The sequence below is a fragment of the Seriola aureovittata genome, chromosome 4 (assembly GCF_021018895.1).
Source record: "Seriola aureovittata isolate HTS-2021-v1 ecotype China chromosome 4, ASM2101889v1, whole genome shotgun sequence".
NCBI lineage: Eukaryota > Metazoa > Chordata > Actinopteri > Carangiformes > Carangidae > Seriola > Seriola aureovittata.
The window spans coordinates 3,473,408-3,499,186 of record NC_079367.1 but is presented as its reverse complement, the minus strand read 5'-3'; the positions used below and the strand labels follow the sequence as shown (position 1 = coordinate 3,499,186).

The 25,779-nt window shown below is 43.4% G+C and overlaps 1 protein-coding gene across 1 annotated transcript in view; it reads left to right on the top strand.

Annotated features, from left to right (window-relative positions):
- Positions 1-25,779, top strand: part of sez6b (seizure related 6 homolog b) — a 141,005-nt gene that overhangs the window by 56,389 nt on the left and 58,837 nt on the right. The window contains exons 2-3 of the mRNA XM_056374528.1: positions 3,710-4,270; positions 8,687-8,820. Of these exons, the coding sequence (XP_056230503.1) occupies positions 3,710-4,270; positions 8,687-8,820 (695 nt within the window). The remainder of the gene's footprint in view (positions 1-3,709; positions 4,271-8,686; positions 8,821-25,779) is intronic.

The window sequence follows — 25,779 nt, the reverse complement described above, 5'->3', positions numbered from 1 at the left end:
AGTTTGGTTAGGTAAAACTACTGGATTAGGTTTAGGAAAAGATTGTGATTTGGGTTACAAATAAATACTTATTAGACGATCTTTGTTGTCATGGTTACAACAATAACAACGTCATGGATGATAGAAACAACATAAACAGCTGGTTTCACATGGGAATCGAACACCGCTCTCCTGTGTCACATTCATAACATCCACCACCACCTCCTCCTGACGTGGACTCTGTCTCTCTTTGTGCTACGTCGCCGACACTTTTCCCTTTCGCTCCTGTCGTAATGGCTACGACCTCTAGATGTCGCCTAGCAACAAAACGTAAATCATTTCAGCTCTGGTAAATATGGCATTTTCCCAGCTTTTATGACCATGTAGATGCACTGAGCGTAAATGTATACACAGACACCCAGTGTTGCTTTCAGAACAGAGTCGTTTAGAAATGTGTGTAAATGCAAAAACTAACATATAGCATAGTGTTTCATCTGAGGAATGCCCTTAGTTGTTATGTTCAGTCAGCATCGAAACCGGACCTGCATGTTTGACCTTTTGATGCTGTTTCCCCCGACAGCGTCATGTTTCGTGCACACATCAGATTTACTTTAACCCGAAAGGAACTGTTCTGTTCGCACTCTTCTCAGAGTGAGTAGCTACGTTGCCTGTCACACCTTTTAGTCGCAGCGTGAAGACAAAGCTCTCCAGTCTGTCATTCTGAGATTCTGCTCCGCTCACTCTTTGTCTTGCACATTTTCCTGCCAACATTCCTGATCCTGCGCAAATTGCTGTGTGTGTCTGAGAGGCGAGGTGCTGGGCAGGAAGTGGCACAACTACAATAAACCCTGATTGTTTGAAGCAGATAGCTATTAGCCGGCAGAGAGTGGGAGCTATTATGGTGGAAATGAAGCATTGTTAAAGAAACATAAGACTTCCCTCAGCGGATGATAGCCTCCTGAAGGGTCTCAGATTAGATCTCACAGGTACACTTGGGAGGGGAGCGCTGATCATTACGCTGGGAGAATTATAGCGGCTCATCAAATCTCCTCAGGAATGAATATTAAGTCTTATTACGAGGAGGAGGATAGGGAGGGAAGAAGCCACTGATGTGAGCAATTTAGCAAAATTGTTTGGATTGTACCGTTTGGCGTTTTACAAGAGGTTTTCAGCACGCCACTTGACACACAGTGGCGTAACAGCACTGATGAGCCGCTCCCCCCGTTGAAAGGAAAAATATGGATAAAATCCAGCATTGAATGATGGGAAGACTTTGCTTTATGGAGTGTGAGCGAACGTCCCGTCTCCGTCCAGAGGCATGAGACGGGTTCCCTTCAGCCTGAAGTACAGTGAAGCAGAGCAGCGAACAGGGAGAGATAAAGAGGGTGACTGAATTTCAGATTTATTCTGTGGCTATGAAGTTATACTTTCTGCTGTCAAAGCCGCTGCAGCTCAGAGAAATAAACCTTCAACTTCAAGAATGATAAGTCCGTGACACAGTGTGTGAGAACTGCTTTATTTAATATTTGAAATTCGACGGTTTCCTCTTTTCAGCACATACTGCATATTTACCGATAATGTCCATGGACTCGGAGTTTAAATGGCTCATAGTTGAAATAAACACTAAATTAACAGCAACAAAGTCTAGTAATTACAGCAGAACTCCAATAGAAAAGTGATTCCCTCCAGTTTTTCACAACTATTGAATTTAACATGAACCAGGAACATAATGGATTTTTGTACCGTGTAGTGCAATGTGCAATTCCACCACATCAGTTTTTAGCATAAACTGTAAATAAAGATGGATGTTATGACGTCACACACAGATTCCTGAACCTCAGAGTGAGCTGCTCCACGGTCACCATCTTGGCAGTCAGTGACTCCACCTCTAACTCCCGGCTAATCCAGAAATGGGCGAAGAGGTGGAACAGAGACTTCGGTGCATGTCACTTTGTGGGAAGCATACGCTCACTCACCTGTCACTCAAAGATGCCACGCCCTCAATTATAATCATAACTTTAGTCCTTAATAAAATGTAAACAGGTGAGTTATATAAATAGGTGTCATGAAGGAGGAAATTAGCTCTAGAGACCAAAACTGTTTCATGTACCAGGCTGTAAACATGTTTATTTCTGCTGTAAAGTTGGACATTTTAACATGGGAGTCTATGGGGACTGACTCACTGATGGAGCCAGACTCTAGTGGCCATTAGAGGAACTGCACTTCAGTGTTGGCTTTCAATTAAGATCCAATATTGGAACATTAAGGCCCTAAAGTGCTTATTTCGCTCATTTTAAATTCCTGTGGTCACACACAGACTAAAGTACAATGTACATGATGAGGACCTTAAGGTCTCTTCTGCATTATTACATAATTCTGAGCCCCTGTGTTGTAGGTGGCCCCAAGTCAGTTATTATACTCACTGTTGTATGTCCCTTCACGATTCTGTGTTTAATCAAATCACCACAAACTATGTGACGCACAAAGACAGAGGAGGCAGGTTGTTTTCAGGAGAACTGTTTGGCTTCAGGAGCTCAAGGCAAAATATACTGAAGCCATCATGTGTCATCGTTTCCCGCAGTGTCGTCTGCTGTGGGCTCTGTGCCTGACAGGTACTTAAAGGCGACATGATGTGCACATACATTCATGCACACGGGGGTGAAACAGAATAGACCTCAGTAAGTTAGACAGGAGGTCAGAAGCCTGAAGAAAATCGGCCCGTGACATTATCTTGGACCACGAGTTTAAAGCTCATACTGTCTCATCCAGGTGAGATAATGTCTCTTCATGGTGTGAAGAATGAACCCTGCTCACTTTCACACCTGCACACACCTGACTCATCACAGCACTTCTTTGTTTAAAGCCCCTCCCATAGTCAGTGGGCAGTTGGTTGCCATGGGCGAGTCGTTAGCTGATGCTGTTCACCTGGGCCCCCCACCTGTCCTCCCCCTTCTGACTGCCGACATCCATTTATTTTGGGATCGTCCTTTGTTTTCCCGCAGCACATATACCACTCGTGCACGCGCTGCTTTTTGTGTGGAAAGATGAAGCTCAGCCTTCAGGGAAATGTTGTGGTAATTTAACCTGGTTTGGTTTGTGTTGTGTCCCCCCCCCCCCCCCGTGGCAGTCTGTCGGTTAGTATGTGGGCAGGGTCTCCTCACACCTTAACCTGGTCCTGACTGCTCCAGACATGGACTGTGAGGGGCAATTGATTGATTTGTTGATTTTATATGAGGATGTTAATACACTATAACTCTGCACTGCACATGTTTCCTGTTTGAGGGGGGGTGGTTATTTTACAGCAGAAAGAATTGAAATTGAAATATCTCATTTGACCTTAAAATGTAAGATATTTGTGATAAAAAATATAATGTATTTTTTTTTTAATAAAAGAATATTTTATGGCCCCTAAATGTAAAAGAAAAATACAAACATTGATCACCATATAAAGTGCATGGTAGAATAAAACTATTGTGGTGCTTGATGTTTTCCATCCCTTTGGCCTTTGTGACACAGACTGCTTTCCTTGTTCTAGCTCCTCTTCTCCATCATTAACCAATTTAAATTTGGCAGAGTGTTAAATGTCTGTGGATGGAGAGGCTTGGAGCCGGAGCAGAGAAACAGGCGGGGCCAGACATCTCTGCACCTGCAGGGCCCAGTGATCATCCAGTCTTTGGTGTGAATCAACATTTTTCCAACCACATCTATTATTCTCTCTCATCCTCCGCAGCCTCCGCCTCTGGGGATGCTCTATCCATCACCCCGGGGGGCCCTCCGGAGAACGGGGCCGGCTTGTTCTCCACCACCCAGGACACAGTGCGGAGGCTGCCCGTGGTCACCACGGCCCCGCCTCTCAACGTCCCGAACCACCACCCTATCTACAGAACCCCCCCCCAACGCCAGGCCTCGCTCGGCCCCCATGGTCAGCCCAACTACTTTGAAGACAGCGGAGGATCCAGCCCTCCCCCCTCCTTCTCCCACTCTCTGGACCGCGCTGATAAAAGGGCTTCGGATGAGAACGCTGGCGGCTCTAACACGCATGTAACCCTCATCACGCACCCCCCAGCGGCCACTTCTCACTCCATCACCCCCGTCCCAGCCACCAGGGCGGTTTCAAAAGACCCAGAACATGCTCCCATCATCCCCTCTGCTGCTGCTGTGAGGGAGAGAGACGCAGCGAGGCCGGATCAGCCTGGACTGAGGCGGAGCGTGAGGCCAGGAGGTGACGAAGAGGAGACCACCACCACCACCATCACCACCACCACCATCATCACCACCATGCAGAGTCCAGGTGAGAACACAGTCTCATTACGCTTCTTATATCATATATTCACTGAGCACTTTATTAGGAACACCTGTACACCTGCTTATTCATGCAATTATCCAACCAGCCAATCATGTCGCAGCAGTGGCTTTGACTGGGGCATGACTGTTAGTATCAGACGGGCTGGTTCGTGTGTGTGTGTGTGTGTGTGTGTGTGTTTGTGTGTGTGTGTGTTGAGAAGTGAGCCTGTTGTGCTGTGACTGGAGTCAGTGAAAACTGTTATCATCAGTATGAAATATGCAAAATAAAGTTTCATTTCACTGGAGGGACTCGTTCTAATATGAAGAACGTCGTCATTAAGTCATTTTTATTAGTTTATGAATGTAGATGAATCAAAACATAAATAATGCCCCTTAACAACAATATTATAATCTATATGAACATGTTCCAAATTAAAGGTCCTATATTTTCCTTTTTTCCTGTGTTTTATTTATTTATTAAGTGTTGATCCATAAGAAGATATATTTAAACCATCTCAGTGTAGTTTTACATCTCCTCTCTCAGGCTTCTCTCTGGAGCTCTAGTAACAACAGGTCGGTGATCCAATCAGAAGAGAGGAGGCTCTGAGCCTCTCTCAGCCAATCAGAAGAGAGGAGGCTCTGAGCCTCTCTTCTGATTGGCTGACTGTTTTCTGAGACATCCAATAAAAATATAGCAGATTTCAGGTAAAAACACTCAGAGAAACCAAATCCTGCAAGGTTTGGATGGTGGGTCCAGGTGGGCGGGGCTTGGTGACTCCTTTGTTGTGACATCACAAAGTTCCAGAAGTCCTGACGGCTGGTTTTAAGGCTCAGTTTCTGAATACAGGCTGTGTGCATTTCTCTGTGGACTGAGGCTTTGATACTTTCACAGTATTAATATAGAAGCTAGAGCTGATCTATAATCACACTACACATGGACACAGACCTTTATACTATATGGGACCTTTAATGTAAATGGTGGGACTACTTTTGTTTGTTAAAATGTGAAATTAATTATTTCAGCACTGATATACACTCTACATGATATTAATTTTTTCGCAAAAATCTATTATTAATATTATATTAATTATTAATCACACAGATTCATCACAGCACTGACTGTATGTACACTATGTAACCATGACCACTATACTGATCTCCAGTCAGTGGAGTGGGCCCTTTACTTGCTGGTGTGTTACCAGTTTGTTGTTTGCTGTTGCAAACTCAGCATTTCCTCCATCTTTACATCTCGTCTCTATAATCTGCTGTGGGCGTGTACATGATGCTGATTTTGCGATGTTTGCTCTTATTAATAACCAGAACAGATGCCTTAAGATGTTTTGGTCCTTCTGTTTTCCACACAGTTTCCCCATGAGACTGCTGCCCCCCCCCCCGTAAAAAACAGCCCCAGATGTTATCTGTGCAAGCAGCTTACGACCTTTAGTTAGCTTTTGTTGTTGGGTGACCTCTGGCAGCGGTAGTAATTATGACAGGAGCAGAGGAGGAAGTCAGGTGATGTTGTATGTAGAGGGAAGGGTTCAGGATGGACAGAACCAAGGACTCTGATACAGGGGGGTCATCATTTCTTCTTTTAACCACGACCGTGTAACCCCATCAGTGCTGAGGCCACTCCTTCAGGTTAGGTCTTGCACAGCAGGGAGTTTCCACATACTCTCTGCTCTTATGTAGTAACCCATGCATATAGCTCCTGCTGCTGGTGGTTATTCATTTAGCTTCATTACTTCAACCCATGTCTTCCCTCTCTCGTTTCCCTCACTATGATTTTTTTCTTAGATTTTCTTGTGAATCTCGTCTCAGAGTTGAATCACCCTCGCTATGGTAAAAATACTTTTATTTACTTTGGGGGATCCTGTCCTGTCTCGTACTGTTGCGTGACAAATCTCCTCCTCATCACTACCATAACCTCCATGATGCCCAGGGACACTTTTCATCAACCACCCGCTGCCTCTGCTCCACCACCAGCAGCATCTTGAACAAGCATCGACCGCCGAGGCTTAAAAAATGAAGCCAAACACTAAAGAACCAGAAGCTGCAGTTCATCTGATGGCCACTAGAGTCTGGCTCCATCAGTGAGTCAGTCCCCATAGACTCCCATGTTAAAATGTCCAACTTTACAGCAGAAATAAACATGTTTACAGCCTGGTACAAAAACTGTTTTTGTCTTTAGAGCTAATTTCCTCCTTCATGACACCTGTTTATATAACTCACCTGTTTACATTTTATTAAGGACTAAAGTTATGGAGAATAGAGGGCGTGGCCAATTTGAGTGACAGGTGGGTGAGAAATCTCAGCCCCACACTCTTCACCTGTTTGCTCATTTTTTGGATTAGCTGGGAGTTAGGGGCGGCGTCAGACCCTGCCAAGATGGCGACGGTTGAGCAGCTCACTCTGAGCTTCAAAAACCACTCTTCAGAAACCTGAGGGTGACGTCACAGAGGCTACGTTCATCTTTATTTACAGTCTATGATCTAGAGTCGTGGGGATCCTCTCCTATCTCCTACCTTCACATGAACTTTAAAGCTGGAGTAGGTAATACTGGAGATGCTAGCATGAGTTAGCCAAATTGCCAAGCTGGCGGTAGGTTGAGGGACAGGTAGGCCATCCAATCATCACGACTGTCACAGGAGGCGGACTTTTTTCCGTTCATTGGTAGAGCATTTAATTTATTTATTGCTATCGGGATGTTAAGATGTTACTTACCCTGACTTTAATGAAGACGCTTCACATGGATGGAGTCTAATCACCGACTGCTTAACTCCGATAAACTTTTGTTATTCACACTCCTCCGGATTGAACTGTGACACGGACGCTCATGCACAGCGCAGGATGAATGACAACGCCGCGGCTGCAGTAATAATGCTGGAGTGGACGGACACTCCCTGAGGTGAAGTGCAGAGGGGACACGGAGAGAATGTTCTTCTTCATAAGGAAGCACTTCAGCAAAAGTTTACTTTTTCAGCTCAGAGAGAGGGAGAGAGAGAGAGAGAGAGAGAGAGAGAGAGAGAGAGAGGGGTGAAGGTGGAGGAACAGAAAACCCCAAAAGCCACCGGGAAATATTCTGTCCTCAGCTGTCACAGGCCTGAGCTGCTGCTTAAAGAGGCAGGAAACCCTCAAACAAACTCAGTGTCTGTATGTGATTATGTCTGTACTTGCTCTGTATGTGAAATACTTTGTATACTGGTTTGCTCACCAGTCATATGGATAATTTAAAGGTCTCATATAATTTAAAGGTCTGTGTCCATGTGTAGTGTGATTATAGATCAGGTCTAGCTTCTATATTAATACTGTGAAAGTATCAAAGCCTCAGTCCACAGAGAAATGCACACAGCCTGTATTCAGACACTGAGCCTTAAAACCAGCTGTCAGGTCTTCTGGAACTTTGTGATGTCACAGCGTCAGCCACACCCACCTGTCTCTGAGCCTCTGGGTGTGTACCTATGGGGGTTTACCCTTCCTTACCTCAGCTGCTCTACCTCACGGACCTACCAGTCTCTGTCAAACAGTCTTTATTGTAGATCAGCGTTTAGATTATAAGTTAATAACGGACCAGACAGATGTGGAATTAATTTGTTTAGATAAGTTTAAAACAGTTTGACATAGTCGCAGCTTCTGTGCATCATTTTACAGCAGCTTCTAATCTTGTGTTTCGAGTGTGGTTCAACCTCAACACATCTTCTGCCTCTCAGACTTTAAACCCTATGTGTCTCATTACTGCCTGACTCCTGGGCTGGTGCTGAGCCACTTTCTGTCTCTTTGCCTCCTTCATCTTTTTCTTTAAATCTTAAATCAGTTGCATCTTCATCTCTCTCTCTCTTTCTCTCTCCCTCCATGTGTCTGTCTCCACTGCTGCATCCTGAGGTTCGCCCTTCAGTCGCTCTCTGAAAATATAAAAACCTCCTCTTACAAACATCAGGTTGAGCTCAAGCTTTGCAGGTGTTTAGGATTAATAACCTAATGTGGGCTGCTCTTCTTTACGGTCTGCGTTTATTTGAGGTCCTGCGTAGTGCGAGTGGATGGCGGGCTGGTCATCACCCTGCGGCTGCAATGCTCCAGCAGAAAACATAATGATCATTGGAGCGACCAATATTAGACGGTTAAGCTTTGGGGAAGAGCAGCTTTTGGTGGTTTTCGGTGTCACCTGGTCTTGGTGCTGGTTGAAGAAGATTTCATTGTTGCCACGAATAAAATCATGAGAGAAAAAAGCTGCAGCCGTAAACAGCTCCAGCAGTGCCACTTCGGTTTGTGCAGGCTTGCATTTTATTGTAAATTATTAATGTGGAACCGTTAATGAATATGGACTATGAATGGAGTCCCGCTAGTGTGTGTGTGTGTGTAGAGTATGTGTGTGTATGTGTGTGTGTGTGTCAGAATCATTCCCATGCTTCTCTGTTTGTCCCTGCAGTTCCCTGCCAGCTGAACCTGACCGGACCTGAGGGATACATCGAGGCTCCGCCACAGTCCAGCTCCGCCTTCCACTCCACTGTGGACTGCAGCTACATCATCACGGTCTATATGGGCTACGGAGTGGAGGTCCAGGTAAGAACCACACGAACCTCGTTTTCCTGATGTTCTCCAGCACGCCCGATGTCACGGAAAAATTTGTACACATTAATACCTACTGCTAACCCCAGCTGTTGTAGTAACACGTTAGATCGCAGCCCAAATAGTAAGTTAACCAATAACCAACCAATAATTAAACTAAATTCACCCCATACCTGTAAAATATGTATCAAGACGCATGTGTGGTTTACAGAATAAGGTGGGAACAATCTGGGAACTTAAAAATTATTATTGAAATTCAATGTATCACATATGATGTGTCTGATATAATGTGACAAAACTTAATATTATATAACTTCATATCTTATTTTAAGCTACTTTTTCTGTGTTTACTTGTGTTGCTACTTGGAGCCTGACCTTTATTTTGAAGGCGACACGGAAGTATACGATACACAACATGTAATGAATGTCGTACCCCCCCCACCAAGAATAATAAAAATCTGAAACAAAATCAGCCGAAAATATCTGAGAACTTGAAGTGACGTGTGAAAACAGAAAGCTGGACACGAAAACAGGGAAACCTTGGTGAGTCATAACGTCTGAACCAGTTAGTGTTGAATCGTTCTGTGTTTTATAAGTTTGTGCAAATAAAAAGCAACAGTGTGTTAAGATTTGAAGAAAGGCTGAAAGTGTTTCCACACGGCGAGTGGTGGCCTCTGTTGTTTCCATAGTAAACATGTCAAGAGTTCATGCCATTGCAGTTTGATGTGTAACCATGGCAACCACAGAAACTACAGAAGCTCGGTTTAGTGGTTCAGAGTTATCTGAATGACAGATCCCTGATTAGTCCAGTAGTCTGATTATTTTGCATAAGACAGTAAACAGTTTTTATGATACTGCTTCTAAAGACTTGACTGACCTTGTGTCGTGTTGCTAACGGTGTGATCAGCAGCGGCGGCAGCAGCAGCAGCAGCGGCGGCGGCAGCAGCCTGTGTTGTACACGCTGCTCGGGTTGGACCGGCGTCGTCCCTGTGCAGGAAATGGTTCTGGGCAAACTCTAACATTGTCCATTTGTGTCCAAATCATTGTCCCTGTTTAAACTGTTGAAATAGTGAGCGTGGTGTTGGCCCGTTTTCAGATGGATGGCTTCAGTTAGCATTTAAATTTTTCATCAACAATGGTTCTCCAGCCGTCTGCCGCCCAGCGCTGATGAGATATCCAGTTTACGTAGCAGCTGCTCTGACAGGAGAGCAGTTCACTGTTCACGTTTTAAAATACAGCTCCATTATATCTGCACTCCCTCCTGCTACATGTTTGGAATTTCTAAGAGGCTTTCAGCAGACAGACCTGAAACATGCTGTTATGTTCCCACCTATTCTGAAACAGCAGCTCATCTTCAGAAGATAAAAAGCCTCTGGTTTATTAGTTCGTTATGAAGTTGTTTAGATTAGCATCAGTCTGTCAGACACTTCATTTCATGAAGTTATAAGTGGATCGATTATGAATACCCGTCTGCTTTCACATCGTACATGTTCGGTAGGTCGTGTCTTTGACTCTGGCTGTTGAGACACAACTCATCAGTCTTTGTATGAAACTCCACGGCCTTGGTTTATTTTCTGAGTAAAACATGGAAAAGAAAAAACATTCATTGAGTGCATATGCTTCATTGCCCCCTCACATATATATGTCCCTCATACGGTGTTCAGGTCAATTTGATCCAGAGACACACACACACACAGACACACACACACACACACACACACACACACACACACACACACACACACACACACAAGGACAGGGAAAGAGATGTATTTTTCAGGCCTGCTGTGTTTCATCATTTCTGACACGTTTTTCACAACCAGCGACTAAAAACCATCAAAGTTTGGATCGTTGTTTCTGTTGTTGTTTATCACCTGTATGTGATTTACCTGGCTTTGACTATGTTAAGATAAGAAAATAAATTGACTATATATCAGTTCAAAAATAATTAACATCAACAAAGATATTGTTCCATTTCAGTTTTTCCAAGATAAACATGATAAATGCCTCCAAAGTCTTTATTATAGAGGATTTTTAATATAAATTATAACTTAGTCACAAAAAAGACAAATGACACTTCCAATGCTAAATGTGATTTAATTACAAACATTACTCATATATGTTATCTTTATTTTTTGGAATTAAGCTAAAGATGATAAATCCCACACGTAAATGGAAAATACATATGCACATATTGAATTTTGATATGTGAAATATATGTACTTTTAGAGAATTATTATTATCATTACTTGTATTAAATTACATATGTAACCTATGGGAAATTGGAAAATTAAATATTTATTAACATGTCTAGCTTTTTGTATGCTTATATTTTAGACTTATGTTACATCGATATTTATCCCTCCCAAAGCCTGTCAATGAGAATGAGAAATTGATAAATAATTAATAATTAATAAAGATATCGATAAGAATACATAACTTCTATATGTATATATGTGATATATGTACTATATGTATTTCATATATCTTCATATATCCAGAGGATGTATATATGTGATGAGAATATATCCCCATATATGTGACATATCTGGCAACATCGTTCTATAAAGGGACATATGTCATATATTACATTTCTTATTTCAAGGATTTTTTCCGGTAAATTTGTTCCACAAAGTGAAGATACAAGGATTAAAATGAAATCTACATCACAATGTGTGTAAAAAGTGAAAGGGTCTGAAGTCTCTGGCTCATAGCAGCACGCAGCTGCTGTGGAAGTGCAGTGTCGACGTCCAATGTCACCTCCACAAATGTGTTTGGCCCGTAGACAATGGCAGGCGCTCCAAATGATTACAACCACTCTACCCACTCTAGGGCATTCAGCTTCGTTTTGAAGCGTCTGACCTTTTTGGGGGAGGCTTATGTGATGATTTAAGTAGTGCCCTTGTCTGCACCTGAACCCCCCCCCCCCCCACCACCACCACCACCACCACCACCACCACCACCACATTCACATGATTAACTCCAAGAGCTTTGCTTCCTGCTGCTCATAAAATATACAATGGCCATTACGCTGCTGAACCTCCAGATGCCTGGCCTAATATATTTAGGATAAAAAATGAATATGTGGTTGCAAATCATTGTCAATGATGTCTCCCAGCTGCTTTCTGTCACTGATGTGGAGAGGGAAGGAAGGAAGGAAGGAAGGAAGGAAGAACAGATGATAGAGGACGTGATGAGGGTGTATGGGAAACTGTTGAGTAGCAGGGAGTTTGTTCAGAACATCAGGGACTTGAAAGTGCTCTCCTCAGAGGGACGGGTAACTTTTGATGTCTGTGTGCTGTTTACCAGCTTCCCCACTGAGGAAGAAGAGAAGGCCATTAAACAATGTCCAACACAGGACCTCCGCTGGCGTACAACCAACTTCCTCTTGGCTCGGATCATCCCGACTACCAGAGACGTCTCTGTGCACCGCTTCTATCATGTGCTGAGGGGGAACAGACACCGGGTCGCTCTCCTCCTCCAAAGGAACTGGAACATGGAACATTTTGAACGGATTAACCTTGTGTCTGAAGAGCTTCCTGTCAGCCCGCCTGTAGGCCAACCTGACACTGTCACACAGCCTGAAATCTGAGATGAAAATCTGGGGCAGAAAAAGTGCTGATAAAGCCGACTGCCGCACACACGGTAACAACCGCAGGGACACTATCAGCATTTTATCAACTCAGTGACAGCTGCACCGGAGGAGACGCCTCTATAGAGAGTAAAACCAAAACAGGACAGTAATAAGGTTTTGAAAACATGGGTGACGCATGTCGTCTGATTGTTCATATCTCAGATCTGTTCAGCGATTTCCAGTAGGTCTGCCGTTCTTTTATTAAAGGTGAAATTAGGAACGGGAGCTTACAGCTGCATCCATGGGAAAAAAAACAGCAACAGGAAAAGTGTCACAAAGCGGCGTCTGAGAGAGCAGCAAGGATTCTTCCTGACGCCAATGCAGGGAGCAGGAAGTACGGCTCTAGAGGTCCGGGTGGTGGACGTGTTATTATTTTTTATTATATTATAGGATTTTAGACTTTGTCGCCCAACACTAACCACATAGTTAACTGATATAACCCTGATTTTCTCTAACCTTGACTTGATTGTCCTCCTGTAAAAAAAATAAATAAATAAAAAAAATAAACGAGCCTGTAGGTCGTTTATTAATGATTTGAATTATTGTGACCCATAGTTATGTTTTGTTGCTAGGTGACATCTAGTGGTCGTAGTAGTGATGACGGGAGTAGCGGGCAAAAGTCCACGTCAGGAGGAGGGTGTGGTGGATGGATGAATTACGACATGGGAGAGCGGTGTTCGATTTCCCATGGGAAAGCTGCGGTTTATGTTGTTACCATGACAACGAAGATCGTCTGATGACGAGGAAGTACTAATTTAACCCATAATCACAATCTTTTTTTTCCCCTAAACCTAACCAAGACCATGACCGTTATTATAGAAACCATGGCGACGAAGGTTGGTAGGCCGGAGGCGATACAGTCCGTGTGTTTATTATTGTAACCACGACAACAGATATTTCAGGAGACACTCCAGAGGGTTTGAAAAAACGACCTGTGTGGTTGTTCAGGTTGGAGGACCACAAGCTCCCATCACTCCCCGGGTGAAATGACAGCGCTGGACGACTTCAAATGAAACAAGAGGAACAGAAAGTCAGAAAAGAAAGACGGCAGAGGAGAGGAGAAGAAAATCAAAAAAAGAAAAGGAAAGCAATGCAAAAGAAAGGGGAGAGCACAAGATCGAGCAGGAAAGAGAAGATAAGGAAAGAAGAAGAAGAGAGGAGAAGAAGAGGAGGCGATAAGCAGAATAACGCCTGAGATAAAATAAATGCAGTTCTCTCTCATCTCCTGTTTACTTTCATTATTAAAAGTGACTCCTGTGTCCGGATGTGGCTGAGCTGCGGCGGCTAATTAATTGCTCATGGATTATCTGTCCTTTCCTATTGTTTGTGTACGGACCTCTTTAAATGCGCCTCGGTTAAAATGTCTATCAGCTCCTATTACCTAAATTGAAAGGCTTCCCTCCACTGGATACACAAACACACACCTAAAGAAATGTGGAATTCAAATAACGTTGGACGAGCATCAGAGACGTCAGGAGGAGCCGCGAGATCAGGCCGAGCTTTTATACACCAAGACCGGGCCGCTAATTTGACTTATCAGGAAATCAGCCTCATTAATCTACTTCGAGGTCTTTATTAGCCCCGGTGAATCACAGCTACCTAATTTGATTGTCTTCTCCTACAAGATAAGCCACACCCCCCCCCCCCCCCCCACCCCCCCGATGCAGGACTTTGATAAGGGGGATTACTGGGTTGAGTTTGGACCTTTTTGCCATTTAGGATCCACGAAACCTGCAGCAGGAGCAGTACGGTGAAGATCTGGTTGCTTCACACTCGGGTGAACTGTAGATTAGAAACAGCAGAGATGAGAGTCCAAGTCTGGGATCTGAGAGTCCGAGGTTTCTTAAAAGGTTTTACTCTATCTACTTGTGATCGGTATCTGTCGCAGTTTGTTTCTGTTTATCTCAGAAATTAAAATAGTTTTTGTTAAATGTGTTTCAACAACATCTGCTCTGTGTTTTTCTACACATCAGACTGGGAAGTCAAGATTTTACTCTGTATCTAAAGTCTTCACATAAACAAAGCTGAGCAAACTCCCATGATCCCACACGACTTCACGAAGTCGCCAAACTCCATCTGTTGACGTTGTTTGGATCCAGAGACTCCTAGTGGCAGGAAATTACATAACGTACATTTACGTTTAAACTCAAAAGTCCAACTTCAAAATGTCAGAATATTTTTTTACTGTCGTGTGACGGGATTATTACAGCAAGTTTATTTTATATTTACAACTGAGGCTTTAACTCATAGCAGCACATTCATATAACACATCAGGAATTCATAAAATCAAGTCATCATTCAACAGCTGCTAATCAAACCTGTACTCGCTCTGAACTGATCTGCGACCTGCAGTTATGTGTAAATCAAGCCGTTAATACGAGACCTGACTTTATAGTGGACGGTGTGTCGGTGCAGAGCTGCTGCCGGACAGTGACCAGTGAAACGCTGGAGCACGAAACGATGGTGGGAGGTAATAACTGATGAAAATAAATCAAACTGCACTGATGCAGAGGGAGAAACACTCTTCCCTTGTTTTTCCTTCTGCTCAGAAACAACTCGATGGCAACGACGCCCACTCACACCTGTCCAATATCTCCTCTTCACGCACAGCTGGCACAGCTGGATAAGGGCATGAATTATTTAAATCTTCCGATGAGAAACTGGGATTTAATGTTCACTGACCTTGTGCATTTTTCTAAGTAGTAACTAGCTAATCCCCAAACCTTATTTTGTATCTGTAAATATAAGTGCTGCTTCATTTTTATTTCTTCATTTTTTCCATTGGATAAATAAGGACTGATATTTTACAACACTTCAAATAAAACACAGAAGAAGAAGAAGAAGAACATATGGAGCTTTAAGTTGCCTGTAACCAGCTTCCTGTTTATTCTACCACTGACAGCATCTCTATAGTGACAATCACTGGTTTTATTTTATTATTAGTCATTACTGCGGCTCGCTGTGACTCCACCTGCTCATTAATTACATTTAAAAACCTACGACTCAGCTGGACTGGCGTTAATGTAATCAGCATCTCCACCTTCTGCCCAGTTGCGACTTCTTGCGCCTGGTGCGCGTCGGTGCCTGAGGTCACCGACTCTGCTGGTCACATCTGTTTATGTTGCCCCTGGATATTTTACTTGCATTTTGATTTGAAACTAGAGCCCATGGTGAGACTGAAGCCACTTGGTTCAGGTTCGGGATGATGGTGGTTGAAGGACCTGATGTCTTGTACTAAATCCAGTGACAGTTTTATTCTGTAACAGACATGTATTGACAGCCATGTTGAGTCCGCTGCCTGGACGTGTTTGTGTGTGCGTCAGCTCTGTGGCAGACTGCAGATCTGGACCGGCTGTCTGCTCAAATGCATTAACGAGAAGGGGATTTTCTATTCCAGTAAATTCCATTGCGTAGACCTTAGTGCGTTCTGACTGCGGGTCCTGAGGGTCTGATGTGCTGAACTCCGGTTGGGACTGCACACAGAATATGTGAGAAGTGCTGTCGGCGAAAGGAGAAAAGAGAGTTCATCACCCCGGCGAGGCAGCCCCAGGGTGATCTTTGTTCAATCTCCTCTCCTTCACCTGGCCGAGCTCCCCTAGAAACGCAGAGGAGCTCCGGGGTCACGCTTCTTATCTTAGGACATAACAAGAGTCTGCGTTACATCTGATTACATCTGATAACTGAGACATGCGCCGGGACTGTGCAGCAACACCAAACATCTAAGATGAATTTTTTGAAATCTTGTCTGCTTGTACACACACACACACACACACACACACACACACACACAGTTTGTTATTATGAGGATGAAGATGTTCTGTCATGACGTCTTCATTCAGAATCCTACAGTGCTGCAGCTACCTGTTAATAATTAGTGATCTGATTATGATTTAGCATGAGTGAACGAATCATTTTATTTTTCATGTCAGGACCCAAACCCCTCATGGAATTATTCAAACACATTAATTAACAACAACCAAATATTCCGGCACCACACTCCATTAATGTTGAACGGTGCATGCCTGATCCAGTTCTAAGGTGATGCTCTGCAGGTAGAGGAGAGGGGCTGAACCGAGCTCACGGGGTTATGGGTTTGATGGAGCGGGGGCAGGCTGATCGGGGGGAACCGGTGGTTGTAGATGAGGATCAGCACGGAGCAGGAAGAGAAACACCAGGACACATGACCGAGGTGAAACAGGAAGAGCCAGCGTTTATATACTGGGAGGACTGGTGGAGGTGAGGGTGAGATGAAGCTCAGCTGTGCAGGTGGACAGGTGGAGGATGACACTCCTACGGGTCGTGTCAGAGGGTTGGAACAAATGACGCAAAGGGAGATGATTTTTTTGTTAATTTTAAAATCTGCTTAGACCTGGGAACATGGTGACAGACGCTGCACCGCCGTCTCCGTCGGACGCAGCAGAGGAAACGGAGACGACGCAGGTGGCGTGAGCTCTGTGGTCTCCCACATCCTGAAAATCAAATCAACCGGCTGTCACTCTCGTCTCTGAGTCACTGTCCTTCAGGGGTGAGGTGCAGCTTCAGCCAACCAGCCTTCATTTTATTTATTTATCTTTCTGAAGGACACAGTGTGAGAGTGGCTGTTTACGCATTACATTATGTGCAGAGTGCTTCTTATACATTGTTGCATATACAGTTAGTTCAAGTCCATCGTAGTTATGTGAGGATCTTCTCTGTGCGGCGCGACGTGTGCGGTTTTTCAATGCGTCTATAGGTCAATTGGCTTCACTATTGATACGGATGTGAGCTGTGACACTGTGTGTTGTGATTACTCTGACAGTCTTCTGGTTTAATGAGAGTCTTCCCGGTGTGTGCAGCCCGAGCATGAATCCCCAGCTGACCATATAAAGATGAGAGCCAAGGCCAAATAGCAATCTCCCCGAAGAGAGCTGGAAAGCAGATACAAACAACAGTCAGCAAAGGTTTGGCCACGGATAGTGCAGCGTATTGACTGACGGATCGATACTCTCAACTGCTTTAGCTGAGCCAGACTCCGCCTCAGTTCAATAAAGCACAGTTCTATCTTCAGTCCCTGTCTGAACTGATGGCAGAGACTGATTAGGGGGCATTTGTCAATGCCGAGACAGTTTCCGTGAGGAATAGGTAACATTCACGTCCTGTGGAAGCAGCTGCCCCATCACTTCCAGGTACTTTCCTGCTCATTTGAAATATGTGCAGGTTCCCCCCCCACAGGTTAACTTGCTCTGCTTCGTGGTCAGCTTGTAGTAATGAGCCTGAATAGTGTTTTATTTTGAATGGATGAGCTCACGCGCTGCTGCTGCTGCTGCTGCTGCTGCTGCTGCTGCTGCTGTAAAACAGAAGTGAACAGCGTTTGCATGCAGAGGCCTGTAGGTTTATCGTGTTGTCACCCGGAACAGTAATCCCGCGCATGCTAAATGACAGAGTGACAGAGTTGTGAAGGATACCTGAAGGAGAGGATAATTAATTCAACCCAAACTGCACACCACTGCTACATTATGCAGAAGCTTCATTACCATAAACATGTGTATGTCCACCCTACGGCGCCTTCATTACTATGTGCACTGTCAGAGGAAGTGAGGTTCCTTTAAAGAGTTAATTGCAGTGGTTACACTTCGGAAAAAAACAGAAAAGAAAAAGAGTTGAGCACAAATTCACGAGACTTGTGGCCACGGGCTAAACTTGACGTGCAGTAGAGTAAAGGTCGCTCTTTATTTCCTCGTTCATTCGGTGGCTGTGTGTGAACAGCAGAGCGTCCAGTTGTGAAAAGCAAAGCTGTTAAGTCATTGAAAGCTATTAGCGGCTCCCCAGTTTCTCTTTCTTTTTTGTTTTCTCCCACCAGTACAACCACAGTCTCAGCCCAGTCCTCTACAAACTTCATTTACTGGCATCAGTCAGTGGCAGCGATCACTACGACCTCCATACGGTGCAGAGCAAAGGGGGTGGGGACCGAGGTGGAGGGTGGGCATGTCAAGCACATCAGAATTTAATGCAGGAGAGCTGCAATTAACATTTGGCTTTTAATTTAATTAACTTATTTTATTAATGAGATTTCCCTAATCTTAACTGCACCTTACCTGTGGTTATATTCGCCTGAACAATGCCGTCATCGGCTTTACGTCTGCGCTTTGTGCGATGATGGGGTTCGGACAACACACTCAAAACACAAGGAAAAATGTTTGTAAAATTCCCATAAAAAGATAAAAGATTATATATTAGGGCTGATATTCAATAATATCGGTTATCGCGATATTTCCTGCCATGTTTTTTAAGATTTTTGTAGTTTCTTACTTTACATTGTACCTCGGTATGTGACAAATAAAACTTAGCATTGCTGTTTAGTGTCAGCATAACATAAAATACAATAATATATTTATATATTATTAAAAAAACAGCTGAAACATAAAATACAATATAATTATATAATATTAAAAACAACTCAAACATATAATACAATGAAATAATTATATATTATAAAAAACAGCTGAAACGTAAAATATGATAATATAATTATATAATAACTAAAAACAACTCAAACATATAATACAACATATTAAGAAATAGATAAATAAATTGCATATATATCGCCATATTTGGGCTGGACATATATCACCCGCGCCCCTTTTCTCTTATACAACACAACCATAAACATTCAAATGAAAGACAGAGGAAATGAGCTGATGGATAATATTTATTACTGTGTATTTGGAGCAGAAATAAAAGTCGCTCTGTGCTGGACACCAGCTGCGGTACAACGTCTCTGAGAATGTATCTGCGGCGCGCCGTCAGAAACGGCGATTACTAATCCTGAACGAGTCCATCAGGGGCCAGCAGTCAGAAGGAATCACAGGCGGACATTCGTTTTCTGGAGAATGTGTGACATGAGAGTCGGTGTGAGTCGGCGGGTAGATGCAGTTGTTAGTTATCCATGTGCAGAGATATCACAAGAGCAAGGTCACAGCTCTACCTTCCACGCCGCTGCCCCTCCCCTGCCCTTGTGCTCGTGCCATCCAGAGTGCTTCACATCACTCAGAGATGACAATCTAATGAGAGATCCTTGTACCGAGCCCGCGGTGCCTTCAAATGCATTCTGCCAAATAGCTATTAAAATGCCCTACACTCTGTGATTGCCTTTCAGAGGGGAGGAAATTGGAGAAGGCGATAGATTGGGTCACAGGATTAAAACGGTGGAGGAGTTGATTAGATTGCAGCAGTCTGTCAAGATCTCATTGACCAGAGGAAAGGATACAGTGTGAGGCAGCAGCCCGCCGGGCCCCCCCATTGGCCCCCCCATAGGGCCCCTGTATGAATATCTACATGTCATTATTCACACTTTGTGCCAACTTCTCTCGTTCATCAGTGAGGATGAATGGCTCTCGGGCCAAAAACAGAGATGGATGAAATGTTTGGGACGAAGCGTTTAGTTGTGTTTGCCATTAATTTATCAAATTCTGCTTCTAATGTGCAACATTAACATTTTATGGTTTAAATACAGTAACTCAGTTCTGTTATGTTACTGTTATAAATATCGGGAGGAAGGAATTTTCTAAAGGAAACAATAATTTTTTTTTTAATTGATTGTGGGATATTTTAATCATTTGAATATCGGCAAATAATAACAAATAATATTGAATACTGAATACTATTGAATATACTGTAATTCAAATACAATGTTTATAATCATTTTTTATAAATTACAACTTGTATGTAGAAAGTAGCATATTGTAATTTCTCAAATAGTGACCGAAGCTTTTAACATGAAGCATCTCTGCAGGAAGTGATGATCATTTTACTGACAGTAGATCAATAATGATAGAAAAAACATCAAAGCAGAACTGAGACAATGTAAAGTAAAGTCAACAGTTTGTTCACACAGAAACTATATATATGAGTATGAGATGACTGTTGTTTTAATGATTGAATTAGAACTTTACTCTTCACAAAAACAGGTATAGTAGCGTACAGGTGATCCCAGTTTACCTTTATTTGTTTGTGCGCTTTGTTTGTCCCCAGGTATAATCCAGTTTGAGAATTCACCATCTGTGTTTTAAAGCTCAGATGTTTATAAGACATGAACAGTGATGTCTGTTTCTTTTCTTTTAATATTTAGTTTGAGTTCTTCCTTAATGTTTCTCCTTCAATTATTCCAAACGCTCCACTCTTTTATTTTGAAGTGATCACACCAGGAAGCAGATGCGGTTTGAATTCTGTCGGGACACCTGGACGGGATCGAGTGAGGGCGGAGTGACGCAGACACTCAGCTCGTTCACGTCACCTGGTCCGAGTGGGATCATCGCTTTTATCCATGAAACGTTCCCCACAGGCCGAGCGGCTACGGCGTTACATTACCTCCCCTTTATTAACATCACCGGTTGCCACAGAGACCCATCGGTGGTTTCCCGCCCTCCCCGGTTTGAGAGGCAGCGCTGCGGAATACTGCATCTGTTCAAACTCCCATGATGCATCGGCCCACACTAAACCGGGCCAATCTCCCTTTCATCTGTGGGAAAGCTGCCTCCGCCTCTCCGTCATGACTCCAGTGTTTCCTCTCAGACAGTGAGCGGCTCGATGAGCAGCAGTCAAACAACTTCATGGGCAGCAGTGTTTAATAAAACAACCTCTGACTCCTGCCACTGACCGGGAACAAGTCTGTTGTGGAGTCAGGCTCTCTCTCTCTCTCTCTCTCTCTCTCTCTCTCTCTGTCAAACACACTGATTTACTCATTCAGCCTCTCAGCTTCTCTCTTTTTCTTTTCACTTCACTTTAGAAACCCTGCGTTGTGAAAGAGAGAGAGACTCCCGGCTTAATGCTGCAACAATTATCTATTCATTCACAAATGGTTTCTCCAGAAATGAGCAGCTTGTTTATCATCGCTCCTTCGCCCAGGACTTTTATTACAAGTTATTACTGCTCAGGACTGTCCGACTTTATCCGTCCCAGCAGGAAACACTGAAGGACAGGCTTCAGACATCACTTCACATTTGTCTGGAGTGATTCACAGAGCAGACTGAACCTCTACGCACTGATACCAATCCAAACAATGACTTAGGGTGTATAATAATAATAATGTATAATTTATCAGTCAAAATCAGTACCACTTAACAATCACACTACCCTTATAAAGGATTTATAAATGGCTTATTATTAAAATATTCATTTGATTGTTAACGCTTTTTAAATAATAAATAAACAACTATAAACAGGTTATAACACAGTTTTCATACATTGATGCAGGCTCACTATTTGGCAACATCAAGCTACATTTTATAACTTGCAAAAGGAGCCTAATGCTAACTCATTAATAAATGTTGTGTTTTACACGTTATAAAGAAGCTTCTTTTACCAGGTACAAATGTTAGTAACTGATAAATAAACGGTTGTAAACATGAGATAAGAGAAATGTGGGCTCACTATTTGGCAAGCAACAGGTCACTGTTGCCCTTTTATCTCATGTGTTATAACAGCTTATAAATTATTTATAAAGTGTTGACAAGCTAATTAATAAACTAGTTATAAAGCATTCATAGATCCTTTATAAGGGTCGTCTTATGATCATATGAAAAATGCTTTAGTCACTTAAAATATCGACATACAGATGTTTTATAATCAGGCGGCATTTCACATTCAGAGAATTTATATGACCCTCACACACTGTCTCTGTTCTCCTCTATCTCCCATAATTCTAATAATTTTCCTCTTATCAGCTAAGTGTTTGTGCTGCTGTAATCTACTGGTCATTATCCACTCTGTGGCTGTAATACCATGATGTGCTTCCTTTGTTGTATTCAGAATTAAAAATGAATCAGGTGTGAACCTCTCCAGGGAGAAGAGGGATCAGTGTTTTTCTCTGCTGTTTGGCTGCGACGTCGTCCTCAGAAAAACCAGCAAAGACCTGAGAGCGGTTCAATTATAGGATTTCCATGTGAAGCGTCACCCTAACATTACCGGGGGGGGGGGGCAGAGAAACACAGAGTTGCACTTAATTTGGCAACAGGGGAGTCGTGACTGTATCATCTGGCTGTGATTGTTCCTGCCGCCGTCAACCTGGGCGATGGTGTGAAAAACATGCAGTGACACTGATGAGGGTTGTTCTCCGCTCTGAATTCACTGCTCTCCAGAAAAGAAGAAAAAAGGAGCAAGTGGAGCTGGATGAGAAAAAAAAATGACTGCTGTATTTTCATCAGCGCCGTGCTGACGGGACACTTCTGGGAGGACTCTGGTAGTAAAGTTGCTGCAGCCTGATTTCAGTGCAGTTACAATGACAAGAATGATCAGTGACGGCTGGTGGGGATATTGGGAGAATGGGCCGACAAATGTATTACATCCATCAGCGGCGACAGCAGCAGCACAAACATCCGCGGTAAGAAGATACAGCAAAGACACTGTACACCTCGTCAGAGCAAGTGATCTGCAACAACACGACAGAGAAGGACCAACAAATAACAGCCTGATGCCAGAAAACTCTCCTTTTACATTCGCTGTGAGGACACTCACTTACCCCCCCTTACACTAACCTTAACCAGCACAAATCACTTAACCTAACCCTAAATCCAACCCTAAACCTCAAACCAAGTTAATCCCCAAAAAGCTCCTTTTAATTTGTGAGAATCGCCTGAAACGTCTTTTTAGCGATTTTTTAACAAAAGCAAAATATGCAACCGTTTTGCATCAGCGGTCAAACATCATGTCCTGAATTACACAGTTTGGTAGTGTCACTCAAAACACAGCACAGCCAGGACCTTCAGCCTCTCGCGTCCCGTTGTGCTTCGGGGGAAATCGGTCCTCTAATTGTACTAATTGATATAGTTGATTGACAGACATTGATAGTTTTATGCTATCTGCGATGTGACTTGCGTTGCGTTCATGTTCCCTCCAAAAAGCAGGCGTTTGTAACAGGAAATGTAACTCTTAGCTAACTTTCCGTTCGAGCCGAAGCGATGACAGCACCATGTTGTCATTTGTCCTCTTGTGTTGTTTGAACATCTTTCTGATGACGAGTCCCGAGTCTCTCCAAAGACGTCGAAGAAAATGAATGAGAGGGTAAATCGTCCACCTCGTTCATGCTAACGTCGCTACTCTGTATCCCTGACAACAACAACCACAGTGAACCTTAAAACGTTTGGAAAGAAAATTCTTTTTTTTAATCATTCAAAGCATAAATTGTTGATGTGTTTCTCAGCTCGCGGTCGTCGTCTTCATCTTCATCATCGTCTTCTTCTTCTTGTGGTACATTGTTTGGTTTCTTGGGGCTTTAACTGCCACCGACAGTGAACCTGTGGAAGCGAGTGACGGTCGAGCAGCTTGTCACCCGCCTGCATCTGCGTGTGAATTGCTCCATGTCTCTACAACCTTTAAAGGTTTAGGTTTTGAGCCATTTCAAATCTTTATTGAGTCAGAACTTGAGACTGAAATGAATTAATTAGTAAGACTCAAGGAGAGCAGGTCTGAGGTGGACAGCTCTGGTAGACGCCAGCCTGTGTACTCAGAGCTTGACTGCTGCATCCATCTGATCTCCACAGATCAGGCGCTGGGGACTTTGGCCTCTACTCCAGACAACATAGAAGTACAAGTGTGTTGCTATCAGGAAGCATAAAGCTCAAGCATGAAAGGCCTGAGTGAATGGTGAAGGACACCAGCCTGTTCCACCCTTTTCTCTCTCTCTCTCTCTCTCTCTCTCTCTCTCTCTCTCTCTCTCTCTCTCTCTCTCTCCCTCTCCCTCTCCGGTCTCTTTGCCCTCAGCTCCACCTTTTTGTAAGCGCCCATTGTTGGCTGAGGATTTGAGGCGTGTGTTTGTGGCTGAGGTAGGCCTTTTAGATGTGCACAGTGCAGCGCTGCACTTTAGAAATTCTCTCCGCTGGGGCTTTTTCTGATGTGGGTGTTTTTTTTTCAAATTTTTTATTCTGCTTTAGGTGAGCCACGCTTGATGGGTCAGCTATCAGCTCTCTGCAGCCCTGCACATAAGGCTTTTGATTCACCACTCACAAGACACACACACACACACACACACACTCATGCTTACTCATGCACACATGAATATATATATGCATGTGCACCTCAGTGCCGGTGTGCACACCTTTAACAACAGTCTCCTTCCTCTTGCCCTTGACTTTTCATTTTGCCTTTTTAGAAACTCCAGCCTCCTCAGCCTCAAGCTTCCTGTTGAATCCTTCATACATAAAAATACAAACTGAAAATATTCTGAACTGAATGATCATTAATGCCACGAGGAAAAGGTAATACTTAATGGAATAAAAGAGAGGCAGAGTTTGAGGAGTGGATTGCAGCAGGCAGAAGTTGGGACCGTGTTAATAAAGCCACCTGCAGGCTCTTTTCTGCTGCCGCTTGTCGGATCGATTAGAACTCGCCTTGTGTTAACATTTTATTGACACAGCGGGAAAGATATGGCAGCTCTGCTAACCTCAGAGAAACACGGAGACAAAGAGCAGAATGGGTAAAACCGCGTAACAAAGGAAAGTTTCTCTATAAGGGCTCAAGTGCCGTTTAGGAATTAACTGAGAGGACTTGGAACAGATTCAAAGACGTCACAGAAAATATAAAATAACATTATCGGTGCATTTCTCCTCCGGTCAACAAGCGGTTCTGCTCCTCTGCTCTTTCTTTTAATCACACCTGGAGCTGATCTTTAAAAAACAACCTCATGAATTCTTAATGTGGAGCTGCTCCTGGATCAGCAGGACGTCGCCTCTTCTGCAACAATAGAGTTAAAAGGAGCATCGCCTTTGTGTGATGATCTGCTGGGAGTGGCCTCTCTCCTGCCTGTGTCTCTGTTTAGACTCAGATTCATTAACTTATTAATCGAAGGCGCCTGAACGCCTTTCCAGATCGTTGCCGCCACTTTTAATCCCTGATGTATGGAGATACCGCTCTATCACTGTAGAGTAATCTTTGTTGACACCAGTAGTATGTGTATGTGTATATATATATGTATATATATATATATATATAAGGCTGGGTATTGTTTAAAAATGACCAGTATCGATACATTGACTTTGATTCTGATTCTTAATGATTCCAATTTCATCAAATCCATTTTCATCAATCACCTGCGTTGTTAGATCTCGATCCGAACATTGTGCATGCTGATTGGCTCATTTACCCCTTTGATATGTAAGTTAGGTATCGAACGATGAGGTGTTTATTGATCCTCAAAAGTATCAAACCAATTCGGTCGGTCCATGAAAGTATCGTAAGTTTCGAACTGAATCTGGTGAGGCGACAAAAACCAAGACAATGAGCTGAAAGACTTTCACACTGCACTCGTTTGATCTCTTCATAGAAACGTATTGATTAGTGCAGCTTTA